Raw genomic sequence first — 27,041 nt, forward strand, 5'->3', positions numbered from 1 at the left:
CATGGGGATTTGGTTAACCAGTTAAAATTCATGAGTAAATGAGATTTTTTTTATAACTTAAAAAATTTCGGGGGGGGGGGGGGGGGGTGTTGAACCCCTAAACCCCCCCCCCCCCCCCTCGCTACAGGCCTGCATTTAGGACACCCTTCTCTGGAGACAATCTAGCTTCTCAATATCCCTCTACCCTTGCTCACTTCAGTGTAAGACTTTGTGTGAAACAGAGTTATATTAAAGTAATGCTTCTCTTTAAATAATAAAGTTTCTAACTAAAAGACTTAAAATAAAGCAATAACACTGACCCAAATTTTAGGGGTAAAAAACCAAAAACTTTTCTTGGTCACACTCCCTAAAAAAACAATGGTATGAATGTGCCATTTTTTAAAAGTGGTACATGTCAAGCACAATTAAAGAATGAACCTAGGCTCATCTAATCTTCTGAAATACAGAGGAACCTTTTAGGCCTCCAGAAATATCCCAGGGCTGATCTGCAGACACAAGGAGCCCCCCAATCTAAAATAAGCCTCTTCATAGAACAGCCCTATATACCTAAAATTATCTTGATGCTGATAAGCCATAAATCCTGCTAGATACGTTTAGCTCTCCAGCTAAAGCAGAACTTTTGAGAATGGCTGAGATGTGTTTTTGAGATAAAAAATAGCTTCCTCTCACTACAGATAAGATCAGCAGGCTCACTTTCTGAAGTGAGAAAAGCCACACAATTTAACATACATTCTTATATCTCCAGTTTAGCCAGAGTTCTCCTTATTCCACATCTCAAATACAGAAGTTTCTTTCCCAAAAAAAACATTGATAATTATCAGCTTACTTCTCCAAGGCTCTCTGATGTCCTGGATGACAAAAAATTCCATACATTAAACAACAGGTATATGGGTCAGGTGTGGAAGTGGGGAAATAGTGTTCAATTTACCATTGTACTTTAAAGAGCCAGAGAAGTAAGGTTGTGATACTATTCACACTTAGGTAAGAGCTGCAATTACCTTTATATACTGACTTTCCTGGGAGGAAAGGTAAGAACAGAAGAGGAGTTAAATCTCTATACACCTGTATTAGATTGCACTGGCATGCCCATTTGGAGATTAGTTTTGAGTGGATAAATAAAATGGGAATGACTTTTGAGTAGACATATGCTGGATCTGTTGTAATGGGATCAACATATCAAACATACTACCAGGAAACATTTTAGCAATGCTTCTGAAAATATTTCCTGTGGAGGTCCTGCTTGCCTCCTCAGGCTTTCTTTTTAGAGTAAATGCAATGAGATTTGTGGACATGGATATGCAAAATCAACTTCTTGAATGATGAAACAGAGGGCATGCTTATCATATTTGTAGATGATGTCAAATTGGCTAATACCCAAGAGGCCAGGATCAGAATCCAAAATAACAGATTAGACAGCTGGGCCAAAACTAACAAAATGATTTTCAACAGGGTATTGCACATAAGAAGAAAAAATGAAATGCATCGATATAGGATGGGTGACACCTGGCTTGAAAATAATAATAATAATAATAATAATAATAATAATAATAATAATAATAATAATAATAATAATAATAATAATTTATTCTTATATCCCGCCCCCTCTCCGCAAGGGGACTCGGGGCCGCTTACAAAGGGACCATGCCCAAACAATATAAAAATACAACAGTAAAAACAAATTCAAACACAGCAAAAATACATCAAAAAAGCATACAACAACAACAATTTAAAAACAATTAAACAATAAAATTGAAAGGAATATAGATGATCACAAGCTAAACATGTGTCAACAGTGCGATGAGCCAGCTGAAAAAACCAATACAATTCTAGACTGCATCAATAGGAGGATAGTGTCTAGATCAGTGGTCCCCAAACTTATTTGGCCTGCCGCCCCCTTTCCAGAAAAAAATATGATTCATTTGGCCTGCCTGGAAAGGGGGGTGTGGCTTAGAGGGGGCAGGTGTGGCTCCTGCTCAATGGGGCAGGGCTGAGCCTCTCCCCTAATCCAAGAGGCAGGGCTGGGAGGGGAAGGTGGGCGGGGATGGGTGGAGTTATGAGCTCTGAGGCAGGGCTGAGCTTCTATCCCTGTCCTGGATACAGGGGGTGGGGCTAGAGGAGGGGGCAGGGGCATCTATACCCCATTCCCATGTTCTAACAAGCGCCTCAGGGGAGGTATACAGAGGCTCTTGGGAAGAGGCCCCGCCCCTAGCCCCACCCCTAGCCCCGCCCTCTAGTCCTAAAAGGCCTCTCAGGAGAGGTATAGATTCTCAGCCCTGTCTCAGGCTCTGGGGAAGAAGCCAGGCCCACTCCTCTAGCTCCGCCCTACGTGTCCCAACAAGCGCCTCAGGGGCTCAGCCCTGTCTCGGGCAATTGGGAAGAGGCCCCGCCCCTCCCCTGGCCCCGCCACCGTGCCCTAATAGGTGCCATCACCGCCCCCCTGGATCGCTGCAGCACCCACCAGGGAGCAATAGCGCCCACTTTGGGAATCAGTGGACTAGGTCAAGGGACATAACAGTCCCACTCTACAGGCAGTCCCCAAGTTACAAACAAGATAGTTTCTGTGGGTTTGTTCTTAAGTTGAATTTATTGTTTATCTGAGCAGGTACATTTTAAAAGTGTAACTCCAGACAAATATGTATATTCATTAGCTTTGGATAGCATAGGGAAGGGTTAAAATCCCCATGTTTGTTGTGTGGTCTGTGCCCCGTTAAGAAGATTTCACCTCATTTTCTGTCCCTGTAATAATAGGATTTTGAAAAGTTTGGCTTGTGGGGAAACAAGGATTGGTAATAAAGCTTCAGTGGATACACCTTTTCCCCATGATAACTCTTTCAAGGAGTAAATATCCCTTCCTAGGGGTAGATTTATCTCACTTCCTGTTGTGTCACCCCCGTTTGTAAATAGGAGTCATTTGTAAGTCAGATGTTTGTAACTTGGGGCCTGCCTGTATAAGAAGTGATAGGGCTTTATTACTATTCTATATAAGAACTTGTTTTCTGTACTGTAGTCCTATGGCAAGAGAGACTTGCCTTATCTATGTTGTTACTTATCTTAGATCCATAAAAACAATAAAGAAGAAGGTATCCACAAGGGATGGAAATGCAAAAGAGGGCTTTCTTGGTGGCTACCTCTTGTCCCAGAAACTCTGTGCCTAGAGAGACCAGAATGTGCCTCTCCCTGCTATCCTCCTTTTTATTCAGACATGCTTTTAAAGAAGAAAGTTCTTAAGACCAAACCAGGGGATATTGTATTTTAGGTATATTAATAGGTTTTAAAATGGTTTTAATTGTTTTAACAGTTTATTTTTAATAGTTTTGATGTTTAATCCTATTTTAGTATTTGTATACTGTTTATGTTTTAAACTATATTGCATTGTTTTTAGTGTCGATAGATATTTTGAGTTTCTTTTTAGAGAGATAAAGCAAGTTATAATAACAATAACAATAATATTTGTACGTGCATAAACAAAAATCCACTAACCCATCAATCCTCAGTAAAGCAGAAAACCTTATGCCAGCAAGGCCCTGTTCCTTCTGTGATTAGAGCATTTGTGCAACTGTATTGTAGAAGCTTTGTCTAATGGGACATTGGTGGATTTTTGATGTCCAAGTTCCATCACTGGGTTGTTTTGTCAAAAGAATGTTCACAGCATCATTGAGATGTGACAGCAAGGCGACCTAAGCTGTCTCTATCTTATAACCTGACCTGAAAACAGGTTGACAGGAACCAAGAAAACTAGTTTCATCCATGAATCTCTGGATGTGGGAGGCAACCTCATAATTAACCAGAAATTGACTATGGCTGATTGTTATCTAGTACAGAGGCATCTAGAGAAATCTTTTTTCCAACTATGGTCTTACAACTGCCTCCTTTAGCCATGTTAAAAACCCTTCTTGTACAGAGGCACTGATCATTTCCTTCATTCTCTTGACCAATTTCTCAAACCCATTTTAATGCCTCAAGAAGGGCAAGGATTATTTGGCATGTGGTGGGTCTGACTTCAACAAGATCCTGTCCACATCCTCAGGCTGCTGAAATCCATTGTTACTGAACAAACAGGGGCAAAGTTACATACTTTGGGACTGTATTGACTATGGCATTCAAATGAGAACAGGTCTAAGAGTCTGTATCTGCAATGTGCCATGTGATTTCTTCACAGTGGGATGTTGAGCCGTCTGAATTTTCTTTTTGAGGGCCAGAATGTAACAGGTCTCTGGCCACTCAGAACAGCTGTTAGATGGCTCTTTGCAACTTCAATGGTGGCAGAAAATAATAATCTTGATTCCCCATACTGCCATGGAGTAAGCCTTCAGGTAAGCTCTAGCTTGCGTTTGGTCAGTTCACTTCTGGTCTTCCATCAATATCTCTAGTTTGAGTTTCACTCATTCATTAGCACTCTAACTCATAGAAATCCTATTACAGTGTTTTCTTGGCAAGATTTGTTTAAAGACGGTTTTTATTTGCCTTTCTCTGGTCTGAGAGAATGTGACTTGCCAAAGGCTATTCAGTGGGGTCTCCATGGCTGGAGGGGGCATCCTAGTCTGGCACTTGGAGCAAGATGCCTTGGATGAGCCTCTCGCAACACTCTGTACATGAAGTAGTACTGTCACATGATTTAAAAGCTCATCTGGAAGTTCCAATTCTTTTCTCTATACCATATATTTTATATATTTACTTTTCCTTCAAGGAACCAATTCAATGCAAAATAAAAATGACTGGATCTTCCTTTAAAACTGAAAAAGGTCTGTTATCTTTAAGACAGAAAAACAACAAAAATAATGCTTCTGTCAGAATTGAAGAGTGAACACAGATTTTCAAGTATCTTTCACATATTTCAGCAGTACCTTGTAAATGCAAGTAGCAAAATTATCTAGATCAGTACACTTACCGAAAACTCTCTCATGCCTAGAATTCTGATGTCCTCCTGTGCTGGCTGAAAGATCTTCTGGTATAGGCATGGGCTCATCAGCATCATCTGGGACATCACTTACTGAAGGACTTTCTTTTCCTGGTAATACAGCAAATAGCACTAGTAAATGTAATAGAACATGGGGCTGAAGGGATTGAAGGGCCTATCAAGGACAACAAAGTGGCAGCAAGGGGTCTACCTGAGACAATAGATTAACGGTTGGCCCTTCCACATAAAGCACATGTCAGACACATGAACAGTGGTCCGAACTGAGCCCATCACATAATTTTATGTGGCCCACAATGCTTTCAATGCCAGGGCAACATAATTGCATTTATACAGCCGTGCAATTACAAACAACCCTTTGAAGGCAACCATAAGGGTGATGTGGTCCTGGTAAAAATAAGTTTGACACCCCTGACATAAAGTATTGGTTGGTCTCAGCCAGACTATCTCAAAAACAACGAATGGTTTGGGTGGGAATGTGTACATGTACACGTATATTTTTGAAAAAGATTTCAAATACAGTAAAACATGCAAAAGCACCCCTTTTTCATTGATTAAACCCAATCAGAAATCTAAAAACTCAGGGGGGAAAAACAGATGAAGAAAATCACATTCAAATCTATTTTCTAGGACTTTTTGCTGGTACAGTACTGTATATGATTCAATTAAATTCATGTCAATCCTTCATCTCCATTTAGCACAGTTGTGTTTTGCTTCATAAAATATTGCTTCAAGAAGGGGAAAGAAGTGCGAACTCTTGAGTTGATCATGCAGCTCTGGGGAATTCCTTCAGGAGATAGCAATGGCCATATTCCAAGAAGTAGGAACAGATGTGCCATTCTGATCTTATTTACATTGTTCTGCTTGTTTATCTCCTATATCAGGCTAAAGAGTTTATACTGAATTGCGCTGGATTATTTTCCACACTTCTAAACCTTATTCTAATGCCCTGCAAGTACTACCCAAACATGGTTGCATGGGACTCACTGTGGCCTCATCTACACTGCCATATAATGCCATTTCAAACTACACATTACATGGCAAAGTGAGTAAAATGGCTAGTGTGGTCATTGTGTATACTCACTATATAATAGTCTATATATGCACTTTACAACAGATCTTGGGGAAATGTGCATCCTCTGACTATTTTTAATAGTCTGGGTAATTCACTTGTCAAGGTAAACATCCTTGCTAAAAACATGTCCTTTGTTTCTATCTCTAATTCAGAAAAACATTATATTGATGACAGAGCACACATTCTCCAAAACTATTTGATGCTGCAGACTCCCCAGGAAATGTGCACAGGTATCTTTCATGGAGGCATGATGTGCACATTCTCAATGAGACATACTGTATATATTATTGCCATGTAGGCCCAATTTTGTAGCTATTTCCCATTAACTGGTATCTTAATATGCAGTCTAATTTAGGAGGAAAGCCCAGGCTCCACTTTCCAAACAACAGATAAAAATATTGTCCAGTTCTGTTTTTCTTTTCTATTAATGGACCATATGGGCACTTTAAAAATCTGAATGCTGGGGCGCCAAATCCATTCTCCTCACAGCAACATCCATGACATAACATGGAGTATGTACAGTATGAGCCAAAGCCTGAACTACATGATATACCTCCTCAATCATTTAGTGTGGACACACACTTATAACTATAATAAAAACAGAGGCCTTACCTACACTGTCATATAGTACGATTAGGAAGCTCATTAGCCTGTTGTGTCCAAATGATGCGTTTTAACCTAGGGTAAGTCTTTCATTCCATCCTGATCCCAAGTTAAAAAAAAAAAAAACACCTCCAATGATCCAGATTTTCCAGGAAGATCCGAATCCTTGTGGGTGTGTGGCATTGGGGACTGCCATCTGGAATTACCATGCACAATCCCAGATGGCATTCCCACAGCCATCTTGGGCTCCCCAGGCTCAGGCAGCCCGGGGAGGTGGGATGGCAATGCCTCTCTACCCTCCCTGCACTCCGTTTCTCCACCCAAACAATGGAAAAGCCTCCTTACTATAGCAGGAGGCTGCCCTCTTCCTGGATCACCTTATTCAGGATGTAAAGGAGCTTTGCAGGGAGGGTTTCCCACTCCAAAGCTCTGTTGTATCCTCAGTGACCTGATCCAGGAAGAAGGTCATTTCCTGCGATTGCAAGAAGGCTTTGCCTCCATTTGGGGGTGGGGGTTGTCCAGGAAGGGTTGGGAGGCTGTGCCCATGCCCAGCCATGCCCAACCGGCATTGACCTACCTGGGCTGTGAGGTCAGCCCTCACTGCTGCCGCTCAGAACCGGCATTTTGTGCCATTGTAGAAATGCCCATTTACACACAAACAAAGAAGTAAATCTATCTTTTTTATATTGAGTATCATAATGTAACTAAGATATAATTTCATTGTTATAAAAGAAATTAATTACAAGCAATTCATTATAATTAGTAACTCCCAAGCTCTGCACTGTGGCAAGTTGAAAATAGGATGCGGGCTTCTTAAAGACAATTGCAAATTTGTGGATAATCTCTAGCCATGTGAATCCTGACTTGATGTGTGCCTAGGAGGCAAAACAAAATTTAAAAATCCATCTCTTTACTCTAAGATGGTGATTGTTGTTGTTAGCTTCAAAGAGGATGACTTTTTCATATTTTCAGACCAGTTGGAGGTATGCCGAAAACTGGATAATGGAGTGACTATTCTCTTGTTGCACTGACTTATTGCATGGAAAAAGCAGTAACACTGGAGATGTTGTTTATATCTTTGCAATTAATCAGAAAAGACATATATTTTGCATTCCTCATGTGTGTTAAACTTCACAAAAAAAGACTTTTCTCTTTGTTTTGTACAAAATACAGAAAACAGAAAATATTGGTTGTTATATCAATCAGATGCCAAGATCATCATTGGGACTTTCTTGCCATACTGATATGGCTTGCCTTGCACAATTTATCAGAAATAACTATCAGATATAAGGAAACTCTTATTTAACAGCCTCTTTGAGTCTTCTTGTGGAGAGAAAAAGTGAGGTATAAATAACATAATAATAATAACAGCAACAATAACAATAAACATACAGCTTGCTAAAGTCTTGCATGTACTAACTCCCATTCCACTCTAATCTCCACCTCCTTTTTGTATAAGTGTCTCGGCAGGAAACCACAAGCAAGAGGAAATACTGCTGAACTATAGAGTGCATAGGATAAAATGCTACTTTATCTTCTTCCCTGCTTGCCATTTACCTAGATATATGCTTTCAACTTTCACACGAAAGTTCTCTTTCTCTCAATTCAATCCTCATTTGAACTAAGACAGGCTTATATGACACAATCCAAGTAAAGGTCATTAGTCACACACTGTAGTCCCAGGCAAACAATAGATAAAATTTTGCAAGCTCAAATTAAAAAGGCAGACTTGGGCCAAATTTAGAAAACTTAATGGGTAAAAAGTTAATAAGTAGTGTGTAAATATGAATACCAGTATTTGCACCATGAGATTTAAAAAGAAAGATTAGATTACTATTCACATCAGTATTCCTCATATGGGGAAAACAGGGTTCTTCTGCTGACATTTAAACTTAAAACCTTGGGTCTATGATATCTAACATTCTGTCTTCTCCTATAGTGTATGTATAGATTTTACAAGAGACCTGACACAATGTTTTGTTGGTCTCACGACAGTTAACAGAATGTCACCGCAAAACTTCATGAAAAGGGTTCTTCTCTGTGGTGTTGGCAAAGTTTGACATTCTAAAAGGAAAGTGCTGAAATTTTAAATAATTTATTACAGATTGGTCATTAGTCTGGGGTTTTTGAACTTTCTAAACTGGTATTTAAATGGTGTGATTGATTTAATTTTTATTTCAAAATATAATTTATTGTGTTTTCATTATCATCTTTCAAATTATATGAAAAACAACCTTGTATTTCAATTTTTGGAGAAAGGTGTGATATAAAAAATAAAAACAAAAATAAATAAGAGTTATAAACAAACAGGTTTTATAACTGAGAAAAATTGTCCTTTAAAAATATGAACAAAATTGTCATCATTGTAGATGGTTATGTAAGCAAACCTACACTGAAGCTCCAACTTGGAGAGAATTAGGTTTTGAAATAAATTAACTGTGACTTAGTTATTAGACAAAGAGATCATCTAGCACCTTTGGGAATAACTGGAAGAACAAAGTTGGTAGCATAAACTTTAATAGACTCAAGTCTACTTAATCAGATGCATAGAGTTAAGTGCCTAGGATGATACTTTTATAAGCAGGCTGTATTTGTAAATAGTAATAGAAACGAAAAACTTGTCGATATGGCGATGAGATGTCAGGCTTAGTGTTAACAACAAAAAAATGTTCAAAGACTCTTTTTCCTGCCTCTTTTGGGTTTTCTTAAGAGCCTGGGAAGTTGTTTTTTAAATAGTAATTCATTCTCTTGCATATTAAAGTGTTTAAAAATTGGATGCTGTAATTTCTTGCATTAATTCTTACTGTTCTGAAGTTTGAGAAAGAATGCTCAAGAAGACTGAAGTGTTTTATCACTGGTTTGTATGTACTGTACTCCCATTCCTAATGTCTGATTTATGCCCATTTATATTCTTGCAGAAAATGACTGTATGTTAAAAAGCCATTGTTCAAGATCAGCTATGAAGATACTGGCATATTGTAGCACCATACATGTTTTCATGGTTGTACTTGAAAGTATATGTTATTACCAAAAATGAAGTACCATATGTACTGATGTATAACTAGACCACATGTATAAGTTGAGGACACATTTGGGAGCAGAGTATATGAATTTTAATATGCTGCATGGATAAGTTGAGGGTCATTCCACAGAGGGGAAAGCACCAATGCCATCTGATGGCCAGCTGCTCCTGGCCGCCACCACCATTTCTCCATCCATTCATTCAAAAAGGCCAGACGTAGTGCCACAGCAGACAGATTAGATGGAGTCATTACATCTCTTAGGTTCTTTCAGGATGGACTAAGTTCTTGCTTGAAGGGAATGGTCTATTTTCTAATAAGTGTTAATGTACAGCACTCACATTGACCCTTCGATAAGTCGATCCTGTTTTTTGGTGTTGATTTTTTTACTATTATTTCTAGACTTGTACATAGAGTAGTTGTGTAAGAAATCTTGGTGGCTAAGTCCATTATGATGCCATCTGAAACTATGTTATTGACATCCTTGTATGGAATGTTGTTAGATAAGGAGTCCACATATACATACAGGGATTTAATTAGTAGATCATATATGCTATTACAGCCTGAAGAAGGGAAAACTAGTATCTACCTCATCAGACAGGCTACTTGGCCCATCGTATGCTGCTTGTTCTCCTTTTTCAGGATGGAACCCACTACACAACACACGTATACTTCCGGCCAGGCTCTATCCAGACAGGGGAGAGCAAGTGGCGTATGCTACCACAGGAGCAACATGGGAGCCTTCCCGTTTTTCCATACCAGCAGTGGGGGGGGGGAGCTGGGCAGTGACACTTGTCCCATGAGATGGGCAAGTCGCACGATGCGGGGCATCAACAGGTTCTCCATGCCCCCAGCTGGGAGCCCATGGATTCGTTATGATACATAGAGAATCCATGGGCCTTTCTGATGTGGTCCATAGTCTCATACTATTAAGTCTGTAATCTTTTATTAAAGACCGTTATCTATTCAATTCATTCTAGAATGGAAAAATAAAAGTATTGTGATCTTGCTTTGGGAGGCTCACAATCTTTCTGGTGCCACCTCACATCATGCAGGAATCTCTAGGAATGAGCTTTGGTTGCTCTACAGCCAATGCTACCCTGCATTGTATTCTTTTTCACCACATGAAAATTTATATCCTCAAGAATCCATAACTGGATTTTTTTCCTCATTACTATTTCCAGGAAATAGGAAAACCCGAGGCTGTAATATTCAGTGACGTGAAAACTGAAGTAGCACATTGTAAAACATTTCTTAAAATTGAAGGGAGAGGAGCCTTTAAAATAAGCTCCCAGGTAAAACAAGAAAACAACCACATACACACACTAGGGTATATTTGCTATGGTTCCCAATGTTGAGGTCTCCAAAAAAAGGTCACAGATTTAAATCTGGCGCTTAATCTAGAATGGGCACCACAGATGGAAAATGCTGATTTTCTGTTGTTGTTTTTGTTGTTGTTATTAAAGTTTCTTTTTTTAAAAAAATCCAAGCGATATTAGGTTTGATATTGAGAGATAAACATTAATTATATCGTGATTTCCAATCTGGCAATACAAAAGGCCCAAAGCAATTATGTAAAAGATAATAGCAAAATTGCTGTGTCTTGATTGAAAACAAAATGGATTTCAGGTTGGAGGGGCTTTCTGCCCTCCCTTCTAAGTCATATTCTTTAGTGATCATACCTGAAACTTGGGATATATCTTGTGCCCCATCTGTTTCCATTTTCCTCAGGTTACCTAAAAGAAAGAATCAGAAAAGGCCTTAGGTTTAATGAAAAGTACAAATTCACAGGAGAGAGAGATGGAAAGAAGGGAGGGAGGGAATGGAATAAAACTTTGCTATTTAACTATGAGATTATCTAGCAAGACTGATGTATTTTTTTCTTTCTTTTCCATCCTGCATGCTTGAGGAGGTATCAGGCTGGCACAGACCTTGATCCTTTTAAAAAGAGCATTACAAAGATTTATAAAAATATCATTACAAGCACAGGAGGACCAAATTTGTTATTTATTGTTAATTTCCTACTGCATAATAACCCAAAATGCAAACTGACTGCAACAAAATTAAGCAGAAAATTAAATGGCCCTGGGTCATTGTAGGCAAAGAATTCATTCTCTTGGCTGATCCATAGTTATGTTCTTTCTAATTTACTGAGCATGCATCGATGAACCTTGAGTCAGCTTGGTGACACGCGTACAATCAGCAATCAAAAAACGAAGCAATTTGCTGAAGAATGTCTCATTTACCCAGGCAGGCCTGCATATCTGAACAGCAACTGCCACTACCTCCATTAATAATGAATACACCTCAAGCAGTGGCAGATGGGCAAAACAGCAGTTTCAGTCTTTTGGCTCTATCTTGCTTGGCAGTCCTTTGCTTCAAACCACATCAGTTTTCTTCTACATGGGGAGAAGAGGTACTCCCCAAAATAGAAAACCAAACTCTGGAGAGCAAGGGAACTCAGGCCTTCCTGTTTTGCTGACAGATGGCTTGGCTCCACAGATTTGTAACAAATACTGGGAAACTGTTTGCCCTTCTGTTGTGACACATAATGTTCCAAAGAATAAAGTTGCAAAGTGACCACAAACACCAGGGAGAGGTATGCTGCGGTAAGTGAGGTAGAAAGACAAATAGAAATCTTTGTTTGGAGAGTAACACTTCAAGTTTGAGGTCTCAAGAGTCTGTGCTGGACATCTGCTGGCTCTTTGGATAAATAAATGTTGTGGTAAGTTAGGTATTCTCAGCACGCCTCCAGCATTAACTCTCCAAGTACTGTAGAATGGCAACAACTTGGGTGACCTTTCTTAGAAGTGAGCTCAAGTTATCTCATCTGTATACGTGTATATCTATGAAGGCTTTTTATGTCTTGATGCTGAAAAACACCCCTTCCAACAGCCTAACATTCTGGACTGCCACAGATTACCATAGGCTAACCTTCATGAGCAGCAAGAGACAACATACAAAATCCTAGTACAATACTGCGGTTTTTAAAAAATATTTGACACAGTATGGTGTGCTACAGCAGGCTCACACAAGTTTGCAACCCACCATGTTGAGTATGTGACATAGAAGAGAGAGAGAGAGAGAGAGAGAGAGAGAGAGAGAGAGAGAGAGAGAGAGGAGCCTGCTAGAGCTTCAGAACATTCCTGTGTTGCTTGCTGTGCTCAAAGTTTTGTCATTTTGATGTCTCAGGTAGCTGGAAGGCCACAAAGCATTGTTGTGTGGTTGTATTTGTGCTGGTGGTTAGACCTAAGATATTGTACTGGAAATGGATTGAGGCAACACGTATTCTGTTGCTGTTGAGCTATAGACTATTTCAGGCAACTTATTAATTTGCTTAAAATCACATATTTGCTATACTAAAATAAAGCTTCAAAGTCCTTTGAAGAAGAGGCGATAAAACAAACACAATTTCAGCCTAAGGCAGATACACTTCCCTTTAGGAGTAGCCCCCATGTACTATAGCTACCCTTCATCTTCTTCCCTCTGCTGGCACACTTGGTCTTGACTTTAGCATGAATTCACTACTCTTACCTTGCAAATATTTTCAGTGACTTTGGGAGAAGGTGTGTTTGTCAATGTAAGCATTTACTTTGTACCTTAATTTTTGTTAGCTGTACCCCCCACCTCTCCATCTCAACAATCCAAAGTGGGGTTTGTTTGTTAAAAAAAGAGAGAAATATTTTTAAAATAGTGAATAGTGCAAGAAGCATTTTTTTTCAGCATTGCCATATGTAATGGCACCAGAAAGGTTTTAAAACCGTAACATGGAAGAGAATGAATTACTTTTAAAAAGGAACTTCCTGGGATCTTAAAAAACCCAGGAGAGGCAAGTAAGGGAGTGGCTGTATTACTGCGGCATGGTTTACTCTTATTAGTTATCTGCTCAGTCAGTGTTGCCGCCCAAGAAAAAGGAAGAATGGGTTGTTCTCAGGCTTGATTCTTGTTCAAAACAGGTGCTGCAATTTTTGCTACTTTCTTGGTTTTAACATATGTACTGTATTGTTTCATATCAGAGTTGCCACATGCCAGTGTTTTATCTAAATCTTTGGGATACAACCAAATAAAATATAAAGAGAAACCACCAAACCGTTTTCCACACAGCTGGCCAGCCCAGTCTCTTTCTCCTACTTCTCCTTTTGGGGAAAGGAAGCATCCTATGTTTCTATCTCTGTCTCTAGGCTGCTTTCTTTCCAAGGAGGAGAAGGGAGCAGTAGCGGGGGCACTGAGGCTGGAAGTGAGAAAGCACCCAGCAGGCAAGTATCTAAAACAGGAAAGGCATTTCCTTGCAGGTGGAGGAGGTGGTGACAGGGGTTTTTTTCACCCTAGTTTGCAGCCACAAGATTCCAAGAAACAGTGTAAAATCACACAGCAAAGCATCAGAAGCAAGACAGCTTACTTCTCGGCTTGAGAACTTTTGCCTTCTGCTTCAAATCTCCTTCATCACTTCATCCTTAATCTTCAATGTGATATAGCTGGGCTCTGCTACTCAAGAGTCACTGCTGGTCCTTACTAGGCACTACCAAGCTCCAATCCATGCTCAGCTCCCTATCTTCTGAGTATGTGTGTTTCCAAACCATCTATGGTGACCTGATTACTTTCATTGGGTTTTCTTAGGCAAGGAATAAGAGGTGGTTTTGCGAGTTCCTTTCTCTGAAATACAGTATAGAATATTGCACCTAGTATTCATTGGTGGTCTCACATCCAAATACTAACCAGGGTTGGCGGCTTAGCTTCCAAGATCAGACAGGATCTGATGCTATGTTGGGAAATGGTCTAAATACTTCCCAACACAGTAGGATCAAATTAGATGGCATTTAGGATTGCCAGACTGGAAACTGGCTCATATCCCTTTAATAGGTGAGTAAAATGTCCAAGGCCCCTTTCACACTGCCCCTATATCCCAGGATCTGATCCCAGATTATCTTCTTATCCCATATTATCTGTCAGTGGGGACTCATATAATCCAGTTTAAAGTAGATAATCTGAGATCAGATCCAGGGATATAGGGCAGTGTAGAAGGGGACTAAGAATATTTCAAACCAATGCTGGGAATGTCAAAAAAAGGAGGGCTCCTTCCATATTTGGTGGACTTGTAAGACTACTGTGCTTCAAATGATAAACCAAATGAAGATTTTTAAAAAGATAAGTAACAATTTATGGACTTTTTGAGACATAATTAGTCTAACAATGCAATAATCTGTGGATACACTTACTAGTAATTCTAGTAGGATTATTTAGCTGGATCTGTAATGGTGGATTTCCCTCCCTTCATTACATTTATTATGACCTTATATAAGTTTGGATTTTGAGAGATCAGAGCCCTTTTGTGTTTCAGCTGTTTAGTGTTTTAGCTAGTGTATTAATAGTGTGTTTTAGTTTTAAAGAGGTATATATTGTAGTAATAATCGAAGATTCACTTTGACTGTAAATTAGATTGTTTGGATTAAAATTAATGAAATAAGTTTTAATATCTGTCAGGAGGTATGTCTTGTCATGTAACCCAGTAACAAACAACACCTGGTGAAATTCCCTCTTCCATACATCCATTAATCGGACTCATTTTATCTTGTTCATGTCACTTGTGTAGCACCAGTCATGTAGATATTTTTTTTTAAATTCCCACAAAATTAAGGTAGCGATGATGATGATACATTATAACAATACAGTAACAACTCGCAGTCTAAAAAAACTGCCATATCCCATCCACTCTCCCTCCTCTCCCCAAGTCAGACATTTATAGACTACTTCCCTGTCAGTCATCTTACTAATACATTATCCTCTATTTACAGAAAGTCCCTGAGTTACAAACATCCGACTTACAAACAAGTCATAGTCAAGAACGAGGGTGATACAACAGGAAGTGAGGAAATTGACCCCCTCGGAAAGGAAATTCACTCTTGAAAGAGTTATCATGGAAAAACAGTGTCTCCACTGATGTCGAGCACACAAGCCCCTGCACTCACACTGTTTTGACACTCAGTTGATTACTGCCAGAAGTTCCACGGACGCATAGAAACCCTGTATTTCCACTCCACATAAGCTTCAGTAGCTGAAAACAGCAGGCAGCCACTCTCAATCAAAGCTCCATTGTCCTTTGCTACATTTTAACCAAGAGTAATAAATTGTATCCGCTTTCTGCTTTCACTTCCAGCCTGCAAAAAAGTTCCTTTTGCAACCCAAAACTGACAATAAACCCCTTTCCGAGCTGCGGAGCTCCGCCAGCTTGGCCGAGGCGGTTCAGGACTGCCTCAGGAACAAGGGAATGTGGTCAAGCAAACCGTGGATATGGGGGCCCCATATCTGCGTCTCATAGATTTGCTCCGAACCAACTCCATTTCACTCCAGAACACTTTTTAAAACAAACTGCTATCTTGCTTTTTGCCGCAACTGCCCCTCTCCCGACAACTGAATTGGCTCCCCTTTTATGAATGAGTTACCCTTTATGAATGACCATGGACAACGTGATCCGAAATGTCCTTTTGCACCTTCCTATGAACTCTCAGGGTATCAGGGGGGCCCTTTCCCCCTCCTGCATGAACCCATTGTATCCCTTGCGCCATCTCCTAGTTCTAGGGGAACCCCAAAGCCTTTCACCTGCTGGGCTGTGGGGAACCTCTGGGATCCCTTGCTTTGTCCCCTATGGGAAACACAGGGGAGATTGAAGCCCCCTGAAAGCCCCATGGATGAAACTTGTGTGTATGTCTCCCAACACAATGGGGATGCTGGATCTCCTTTCTTCCCCATTGTGAGTCCCACATGTTTCTCCTATCAGTTTTATATATTTTTATTATTGTATTTCATGATATCTTGCCCCCATATAACATGAAACCCAGTGACCAGATTGTGAACTTTGGCCAGCATTCCATCTTGACCTGTGTGCCACCAGCCTGCCCCAGGTCCATATCCTGACTCAATGGACTTATCATGATCATCATCTGAAAATAACACAATGAACTCTTTCTTAAGTCTTGGAGGGCAAAGCCAGACCACTTAAGAATGGAGCAACCTTTGGACATTTAAATCATTTCATATGAATGGCATATCTCCTCTGTGGAGAGGCAAGGTATGCCGCAGCTGTTCAGGGCAATGCCATTTCCTCTTCCCGGATTATGAATCACCTAATCTCATCAGGACCACCGATACTGCCGACTCTGGGACAATGGAACTGACATCCAGGTGTCAGATCCCCATTCAAGAGACTTGTTATCCAGTCTTCTCAATAGGACAGGTTCGGCTTGCAGGGCCCGGAGGCTCTCACCAGACCACTGGACAATAGACCCAGTATAGAGTCACTCATTAATCCTTTCATCAACATATGATTGCCTTTGTTTTTCCTGCTGCCACACCTCCATCTCCCCCATTGGCCAGCTGGGGAGACATCACAGGTGGGGCTCGCGCTCTCATTGGCTGAGGCGCGCAAGCCCCCGGACCGCTCCTCCCAGCCTCTGACATCAGCGATTCCCCTGACCAATCATCATGGAGCTGGCTGGGTGGGTGAGGGCGGAAAAGTCAAACTTTGAAGTATATAAAATGCGATTTCTTCTGTATAATGGCATGCCGGTTCTTCTTGTATCTTATTGTGACTGTCATCCTGCTCCAGCTGGTGGCCTTGCTTCGAAACTTGGTGAGACTTTTATTGGGGAATAAGGAAATCTTTATTTGTTTCTCGCAAGCTTGCCAGGTGTTGCACAACCCTCCTTCTGGAGTCTTGTGCTGGTCTCCATTTCTAACGAGACCCCCAAATCTTTGATCTCCATATCACCACTGAAGCTTCCTCACCAATCCTTGTTGCTACAACAAGCCAAAGTTTTCGAAATCCAATTATCACAGGGACAGGAAGCGAAGTGATCTTCTGAACAGAGGCACAAACACCACAGAGATGTTGATCTCTATGCTATCCAAAGCATGCATGCATGCACACACACACACATGGCTGGAGTTACACTTAAAATGTATATGTTTTGACTAACATACAAATTCATCTTAAGTACCTATCTTGTTCATAATTTGAGGACTGCCTGTAATTGTCTAAATATCTGGTAGGGTCTCTTTGTCTGTACATCTTTATTATTATTATTATTATTATTATTATTATTATTATTATTAGTAGTAGTAGTAGTAGTAGTAGTAGTATACCCCACTTTATCTCCCCAAAGGGGACTCAAAGCAGCTTAACATAAAAACATCAGCATAACCACTTAAAACATACAAATATGCAAACATTAAAACAGGATTAAACATAAACAGTATTAAAAAATTCCCAGTTAAAAACCATTAAAACAAATTCAACACTAAAAATCCTTTACAAAAGAGGCTGAACAGCTACCTTCTGATTTGGCCTCGGTGGCTCATTGTGAACTATGACAGAATGAAAAGGCCCCATCCGTGGACAAATAAAAGCAACATCTTAATTAAGTCTTAATTTCTCCAGTTTTGTTTTCTGTATACATAGTTCTTGCCTCAAAAAGACATAATTCTCCAGCCTATATATATGCATGGGATTCGAGGAATTGGCTGTCTATTATACACCCAGTCTAGAACATAAGGCTTGACCGGGTAGTCAAATACAGTATGTGGGAAAAGTCACACTGGATTTCTTTGGAGCAATCTCCCATACAAATCCCAATCCAGACCAAATTCCACACACCAGGGTCATGAAACTACACACCTCCATCACATTGGCTATTTATTTTAACAAAAGTCTGTGTTCTATGTTTGATGCAATTTTATGAATTATAAAATTGTTAATAAAACAATGGATGTATAGATTATGGTATTCCAAGTGAACTACATTTGTGCAGTTTAAAAAAAATTGTATAACATGATTCTGTTATTCATGCACTCAATATCCACGTTTTCACTTGCTGATAGGCAAATTAAAAGTATTCCCTCCTGGAAGGGGATTCTCTGGGAGGTATTTGAAAACACATTAATCAGAGAGCCACGACTGACTCTCTTCAAGATCTGCTGCTCCACAATTTCTGACCTAAGAAATCATGTATTAATCAACAAAATGACACGACAGGACTGGAACAAAATAAAATCATTATTGATAATAATATTATAATGTAAAGCAATATAACACTCATAATAATACCATATAATAATATTAATTATATATTCTATATTACATATAATATTACTAATAATATTACCGTATAGTGGTATAGTTCAATATAGTAATATATAATGCTAATATTGTGCTATACTAATAATATAATATATTGTATGTACATATAATTTGTAAGCCACTCTGAGTCCCCTTTGGGGTGAGAAGGGTGGGATACAAATGCAGTAAATAAATGCAGTAAATAAATAATAAATAAATTTTAGACTTAGGCTCATCCAAAGTCTGAAATGACTTGAAGGCACACAACAACAACAACAACAACAACCCTAATTAACCTAACTATCTCATTGGCCAGAAGCGGGACCACACTTCCCATTGAAACCCTGATAAATGTATGTTGGTTAAAATTGTTTTTATTTTTAAATATTGTATTGTTCTTTCATTGTTGTTGTTGGTTTTTTGTTTTTTGCACTACAAATAAGACATATGCAGTGTGCATCGGAATTTGTATTTTTTTCAAATGATAATTCGGCCCCTCAACAGTCTGAAGGATTGTGGACCGGCCCTCGGCTTAAAAAGTTTGAAGACCCCTGATCCAGATCATCAAAGCAGATAAACCACATTATCTGTAGATGGGGCCTGGGTAGGTATGGGTCATACCTGGGCCAGAGCACACATCACCTAGAACACAAGACCATACAATGAAATGAACAGGTGTGTAAAAGTACCAATGGTTCAGTGCACCACATAATTAGCCGGTGGAATAGGCTGGCATAAAAAGTATTGACAGGTACAAAACTATGAAATGAGTATTTATAAGTTAATCAATGTTTATTTATCATATTAGCTAAATGAAACATTCCTAGAAGTTAAATATCCTGAAAACAACATGCTGTGGGGCTGGGGAAGAACATAACTGTGCTGTTGCCTTCATTTGAAGCCTTTCAGAAAGCATCTGGGTGGCCATTGGTAGATATAGGGTGCTAAAGTAGATCAGTAGTTCTTAAATGACTTCCAGATGTTTTGGACTTTGGTTCTCAGAAGGCTCATGCAGCACTGTCAGTTGTCAAGGATTCTAGAGGTGCAAATCACTGGACTAAATGTGTCTTTGTACAGATCCAGTAGGTTCTTCTTATTTTTTAGTTTTAAAATAACAGATTGAAAGATAGATGCATTGTTTATTTAGATCACTGTATGCTGGAGACTCTAGACAAGAGCTTTTTAAAACTATTTTTTCCTGAATGGATGTATTAGATACCTTTGCACAAGACCGAAAACTGATTTTAATTAAAAGTGTTCAATATCTTTACCAGCAGTTGATAATTAACTTTACTACTGGAATTTAATAAAGTAGATGTTTCAATGTCTATTAAAGATTCTACTTTAGAATAATTTTAGCTCTACTTTTAATTTCCTTTCTAGTATACTACAAATAATAACTAACAAAAAGTGCATTCAAGAAAGAAAATCTGAGAAATATAGAGGTTCTTTATTCCCATTAAGGAAGTTCCCCTCCCCTAGGATTATCAAGTTGTATAAGAAACTAAGTTTATAATTAAGATAAATTAATTTCCTCCTCTCTTTAACACTTATATGCAACTTCTCTAAAGAAAAACAGAGAGGTGCTTAGTCATTATTTGAATCCTAGCTAGTTATAAGAATAAGGTTACCATTAAAAATCATATTCTTACCACTGAATGCAAGTCTAGATGAAGGAGTCCATTTGCTTCTCTTACCTTCATATTTAACAGTTATCACAACCCTATAAACTGAAATCATACTATTATGCTAACTGCCTTGGAGAAAGGCCCACTAAATTTACTTTAGTTTAACTTTAAAGATAATTTAGGTAGAATTGAATTACTCATTTGCAATATTTTGATGCTTGATGGAAAAAAAATAAAAGAAATAGTAAACAAAACTGATCAGTTACAAAATGAAACTAATATTTACTGCAAAACCCTATGGTCTGCTCTGTCATCTGTTGTCACTATACTATTGATGCTCACAAGAGTACCTGGTAGATTTTTATTGAGGAAACTCACTGGATTTAATTTTATTTTTTAACAATATATGGGATGACAAACGTATAATCCCTAGTCATGATTTTCAAATGTTTCTTCCTTGTTTTTGTATCACAGTATTCAGCCTATGAAAGAAGCCACTCCCATTTTCTTGTTGCTAAACATATAAAAACAAATGTAGCAACTCAGTCCTATGGACCCTAATCTGCCTAACATTGTAGCTCCGAGAACCCTCCTTATATTTATTATGTAGTTCAAATCATAAAGAAAATGTACACCGAACCACAATTACCATATTTCACTGATTCCAGGTCGTGCTTTTTTGCCCAAAAAATAAAGTTCAAAAAAGGTGTGGATCTTAGGGCCCTCCCACACAGCCATATAACCTAGAATATCAAGGCTGAAAATCCCACAATATCTGCATTGAACTGGGTTATCTGAGTCCACACTGCCATATATTCCAGTGGAGACTTGCTGCTACCTCACACTCCTGGCACACAGGACTTCTTCCTCCAGCCTTTGGCCCTTGCCGCAGCTGCCCCCAGAGAAGGAGGATGGCTACAGCTGCTCTACCACCCCAACCCCCTCCCTTCAAGACAAACTAATCCCCCCTTTACACTGCCATATAAAATCCAGATTGTCAAATCGGATCATACACATTATCTGCTTTGAATTGGATTATATGAGTCTACACTGTCATATAATCCAGTTAATCTAGATTTTATATGGCAATGTAGAAAGGGCCACATATAATCGTTTAAAGCAGATAATGTGGATTATCTGATCTGATCATCTGCATTATATGGCAGTCCATCCACCTGAAATTGTTGCTGGCTCCTGCAGAATTCTGGGTTTGTAGTTTAAGGAGGAGCCTTCAAATTGCTCAATCAGAGAGGTCCTGGGGCTCACTAAATTACAAACCCCAAAATCCTGCAGGAGGCAGACACATTATTTAAAGTGGATAGATCCTCTAGTGCAGTGGTTCACAAACCATGCTCCGCGGAGCCCACAGTCAGGGCTCCATGGGGGCTCTGCACTTTTCCTGCTCCCCCCTGCCTAGGAAGCATGTGGCCTGTGGCACCCTGCTGCTGGTGCAGCCTATAGGGCCTCCCCATCACCACCAATGACATAACATACCGGGCCTTTCTGCCTCCATCAATGCCGCAACCTACAAGGCATCTCCACCTCTGCCAATGGCGCAGCCTACAGGATCTCTCCATTGCCGCCATGGCCTGCAAGGCCTCTCTGCCGTTGCTTTGACTGTATTTTTCCTGCATGATAGAAACAGCTTGGACTGGGTGTCCCCTGAGGTTGCTCTTATTACTATTATTATTATCATCATCATCGTCATCATCACCATTGCAAAGGCTGGATGGCAATCTGTTGGGGGTGCTTTGATTTGTGCTTTTACGGCATGGCAGAAATAGCTTGGACTGTGTGGCCCCTGGGGTTGCTGCTGTTGTTTTTGCTATGCCAGGGGACTTGCACTGAAATACTGTTATGTTTATATTGGTTAAAATTGTTCCTCAAAATATTGTATTGTTCTTTCTTTCTTTCTTTCTTTCTTTCTCTGCACTACAAACAAGATATGTGTTGAGTCCATAGGAATTTGTTCATGTTTTTTTCTATTAGTTCATACATTCTCCAGCCATCCGCGACTAGCCCAGCCTACCTGTCAAATTTTAAAATGCAATGCAGCCCCTGTGCGCAAAATTTTCTTGAGGCTCCACAAGACACATTTCCTTCAAAAAAGGGCTCTGTGGCTTTAAAAGTTTGAGAAACCCTGCTCTAGTGTGATGAAGTCCTAGGAAATTACTCCACTCAATACAATGAATAAAGGTACAGTGAATTTAACTCATTCTGTGACTAAGCTCTTAACTCAAATCACTCTTATCTCAAAGTAAATTTTCCAATGAAATGCTATTATTCCGTCGTCGTCCCCCCCCCCATTTTAATGTGTGCTTAAATAAGAAAATGTACTTTATGAATAGCAAATAATGTATAAATGCACATTCACATGAAACAATAAAAAAGATCAACTTTAAAATGGCAGAAGCACAAAGGTGTGGCAAGGAACCACATTTGAGGCAACAAAATGTTTGTTGGCCTGTGTAACAGCAAGGCAAAACCTGCATATTCACATGGACCAATAAAAAAAGAACTTTAAAACAGTAAAAGCACAAAGTTAAATCAAGAACAGGGCCGGCCCCACCATAAAGGCCAGTGACGCCGCCGCCTCGGGCGCAGGTCCCGGGGGGCGCCGTCAGGCTGGGAGGGAGGCGGGGCACCGCTCTGACGGTGCCCCGCCGCCCGACCAGTGCGCCCTGGCCTTGTGGCTCCCTCTTTCGCCGCCCGGGGAGGGGAGGAGGGATCGCCTCCTTCCCTCCCCGGGCGGCGAAGCCTGCTTCTTTCGCCGCCCGGGGAGGGGAGGAGGCGATCCCTCCTTCCCTCCCCGGGCGGCGAAGCCTGCTTCTTTCGCCGCCCGGGGAGGGGAGGAGGGATCGCCTCCTTCCCTCCCTGGGCGGCGAAGCCTGCTTCTTTCGCCGCCCGGGGAGGGGAGGAGGCGATCCCTCCTTCCCTCCCCGGGCGGCGAAGCCTGCTTCTTTCGCCGCCCGGGGAGGGGAGGAGGCGATCCCTCCTCCCCTCCCCGGGCGGCGAAGCCTCCCTCTTTCCAACCCTGGCCGCGCCTCCCACGCTGCGTGGGAGGCGGGGCCAGGGCGAATAGCATGGGAGGCGGGGACAACCCTGGCCCCGCCTTCCACCCAGCGTGCCCTGGCCCCGCCTCCCACGCAGCGCGGGAGGCGGGGCCAGGGCACGCTGGTTGGGAGGCGGGGCCAGGGCGCAGGAGGCGGGGCCGGCGGGGGGCGCTTTTCAGCGCCCCCGCTTAATATTTAAATTTATCTCCGACCGGCCCTGATCAAGAAAGCACAAAACACAAAGTAAAGAGACAGAAGCATCATTTTCTTCATATTGTACTCATTCCAGCCTCCCTCCCTCTCTTGCACTCTCTCCTCTCTCTTCATGAAGCCAAACATACCAGGAATAAAAACCACACACAAATCCAAAGTTCCTCAAAGTGGATAAGAGCAAAGTGAACAGCAATCTCCCAAAGTAGACAAGAGCACAAAGCATGAAGCAGGGAAGTGGAGGATTAAGTGCATCTATATACACCCTCCCTTAGCTGCTAACACCTAATAGCACTTATCTGCCAGCCTGTTCCCATGTTTAAAAAAACATTGTGCCATTAATTTCTGTGGGAAATTAAAATTACTAACGTAGGTTTTTTTTGACCTGCCATTATACGGTCTTTTTCTCTACTTGAATTGTAGCACAACCCGGTTTTAGCACAGCTAGTTAATCACCAGCTGCCATAAATCTTGCCAACCGAAAGGCTGACAGTTCAAAGCCAGGTCAGGGTGAGCTCCTGATCTCCAGCCCAGCTCCCTGCTCACCTAGCGGATTGAAAACAGCAAGGTGAGTAGATAAATAGGAACCACATTAAAACGAGGTGGTATTTTAGGCATGGCAAAAAAAGAGGAAAGTTTAGGAACAAGAAAGCTCTTTGGCAATGAGATGGAGTGACAGCACCCCCTGTGGCCGAAACCAAGCATAGCCTCCAAAGATGCCGAAAAGATGGGGGAAAGCCTATATTATCCCACTATCTGTTATCTGTCTTGTCATTGTATAATCAGCATTGAATGTTTGCCGTATATGCGTTCTGTGATCTGCCCTAAGTCCCCTTCGGGTTAAGAAGGGCAGAATATAACTGCTGTAAATAAATAAATAATAAATAAATAAATCCCAAACACACAGAGAGAAATCTTAGGGCCCTTCTACACTGCCCTATATCCCAATTATCTGCTTTAAACTGGATTATATGAGTCTCCACTGCCAGATAATCTGGGATAAGAAGATAATCTGGTATCAGACCCTGGGATATAGGGGCAGTGTAGAAGGGGCTTCACTGTTTTCAATAAAATTCAATAAGCAACAGCAAGACACCCTTGAGTATTCATTTCCTAAAACCTATCAAGGTTTTGGGGTCACCATAAATTAAGAGGCAACTTGAAGGCAGAATTTTAACCTTTGTTGTATTATTTCCTTCTTTGAAGGGAAGGGGTTCCCTATTGTAATGGGAAAAGCCTTAATTTTATTTTCCTCCTATATTATTTAAATACTTGCTTGTTGTAGTTGTTAACTTCAGTTGCCCTATCAAGTTTTGTTCTGAGCAGTATTATATGTAGCTGATCCTGCAAAAATACTCCATACATTATATTCCAAAGAAAATATCCATGCCATATTCCCCAAGTGTCTCAATTTGGCAGGGACTGTCCTCTACCACCTCACGTTCTTAGCTGCTTTTAAAAAGTCCAGTTTCCCTCTCTTCTTCCTTCTATTTTCCCTTTGTCCTTGTCTTACTTTGATTACTGCCACTTAGGCACCTTCTACCGTGCAATATAATCCAGATTATCAAAGTAGATAATCCCCATTATTGTCTTTGAACTGGATTATATGAGTCTACACTGTCTTAGGCTTGATCTACACTGTCATATAATTCAGATGATCAAAAGAGGTAATCTAGACTATCTGCTTTGCACTGGGTTATATGAGTTCACACTGCTATATAATCCAGTTCAAATCAGATAATCTGGATTTTATATGGTAGTGTAGAAGGGGCCTAAGAATCTCCCCTAAGGCTGGATCTAAACTATCCTATATCCCAAGATCTGATCCCAGATTATCTGATAACCCCAGATTATTTGGCAGTGGAGACTCATATAATTCAGTTCAAAACAGATAATCCGGGATCAGATTCTGAGATACAGGGAAATGTAGGTCCAGCCTAAGTGACCAAGAGAGAGAGAAAATGTTAAAGCTGCAATATCCAAAGTCCAGCAATATCTTTATTAGGGACATGAAGATACTAACTGGATTTTAGAATTTTTCTTATGGATGAATTTTGTATTTTTAACACCTAAAGGGGAAAAGGTATAATTCTGACAATAAGGGGGAAAAAGAAATATTTGGGTAAAATCATTTCAGGTCACACATCACAGTTCTCATGACAAAATAATGATTAAAAAAATGTGCCATAGGGGAATGGCTGATGTTAAACATGGATTCTGCAGTTAATCACAGTCTTGCAAGAATATGGGCAAAGACAGCAGATATTCAAATTAGGTGTGGCATTGTACAGGCAGCCCTCTGTATGCAAGGATTAGTTCCCAAAAATTCAACATTTATGGCATGAAAATATCCCTTATTTTATACAAGAAGCACCACTTTATTATGCCGCTGTATATAATGGGACTTGAGCATCCCTGGATTTTGGTACCCATGAGAGGTCCTGGAAACAAATCCCAGCGGATATCAAGAACCCACTGTACTGATGGCAAACTCCCATCTTTTGTTTTATTTGCCCTCTTGAATGAAGAAAATATCAGAACATACCAAATTTAATCATTTAACTGTAGACGCTTTTATCAGAGAAGATTTTACAGATTTCCTTCAAGAAAAGAGGTGTGACTGGGGAGAAGGAAGGGCAGTAAATGCCTGGAGCTGGTGACATATAACATGTTCACTTTCAGTATTGTCTTTGACCCACTGAAATTTCAGTTTATACAATACGAAAACAATGTATTGGTCTTAACACATATCTTGTGAAGAAAATTCACCTCTGATCTCAAATAGAACTAATATCTAATCTATCATACTTATATATCTCAATCCTCATTCTGCTGTGTTCAAAATATGCAAAATATTTGGATTTTTTTAACTCTAGATCTTTAATACTTTTTTTCGTGTCAGGAGTAACTTGAGAAATTGTAAGTCACTTCTGGTGTTAATAGTGATTTAATCATAGTTATAATAGTGTTCCACAAACATTTGAATAACATAAAGAAAATCTTTTTTAACAGCCTCAGGCAAAATCTAGTTCAAATCAAAATGTTTCCACAGGTTGTCCTGATGTGAAATTGCATTTCTAATACTTTTTTAAAAAGGGGCGGGAGGTCTGCAAGCATTAAGGAACTGAAGTGATAAGACCACACAATTATGGCAGAGGATTTTAATTGATTTGACTAAGATTGCTTATTTTCCTAGTGTGCTATAAAGTAATTGGGAATTTGGTAATGGTAAAGGCAGTCTTTATTTCCAAATATGAAGGACAAATTGTATTATTTAGTTTTAAGTTACAGTTTGTCTTTTTTTTAAAAAAAAATCCCTGCATCAAGGTTTGGGCAATATGTGTTTTTTAAATACATCTGATTGCTTTAGGGAAATGACTATCAATTTATTTAATTAGTTGAGAGTCTTAAAAATACTGAATTGT

At 40.1% G+C, this 27,041-nt stretch overlaps 1 protein-coding gene across 12 annotated transcripts in view; it reads right to left on the reverse strand.

Annotated features, from left to right (window-relative positions):
• ikzf1 (IKAROS family zinc finger 1) overlaps nt 1–27,041 on the reverse strand; it is a 107,577-nt gene that overhangs the window by 76,640 nt on the left and 3,896 nt on the right. For 10 of the 12 annotated variants that reach the window (XM_062984279.1, XM_008112936.2, XM_008112935.2 and 7 more), the window contains exons 2-3: nt 11,296–11,349; nt 4,889–5,008 (exon numbers count right to left, since the gene is read on the reverse strand). In XM_062984279.1, coding sequence (XP_062840349.1) covers nt 4,889–5,008; nt 11,296–11,349 — 174 coding nt within the window. Of the gene's footprint in view, nt 1–826; nt 1,511–4,888; nt 5,009–11,295; nt 11,350–27,041 lie in introns of those variants that run through there. The other 2 variants (XM_008112937.3, XM_008112939.3) reach the window with 2 other exon arrangements.

Source organism: Anolis carolinensis, chromosome 6 (assembly GCF_035594765.1).
Source record: "Anolis carolinensis isolate JA03-04 chromosome 6, rAnoCar3.1.pri, whole genome shotgun sequence".
In the NCBI taxonomy this organism is placed as follows: domain Eukaryota; kingdom Metazoa; phylum Chordata; class Lepidosauria; order Squamata; family Dactyloidae; genus Anolis; species Anolis carolinensis.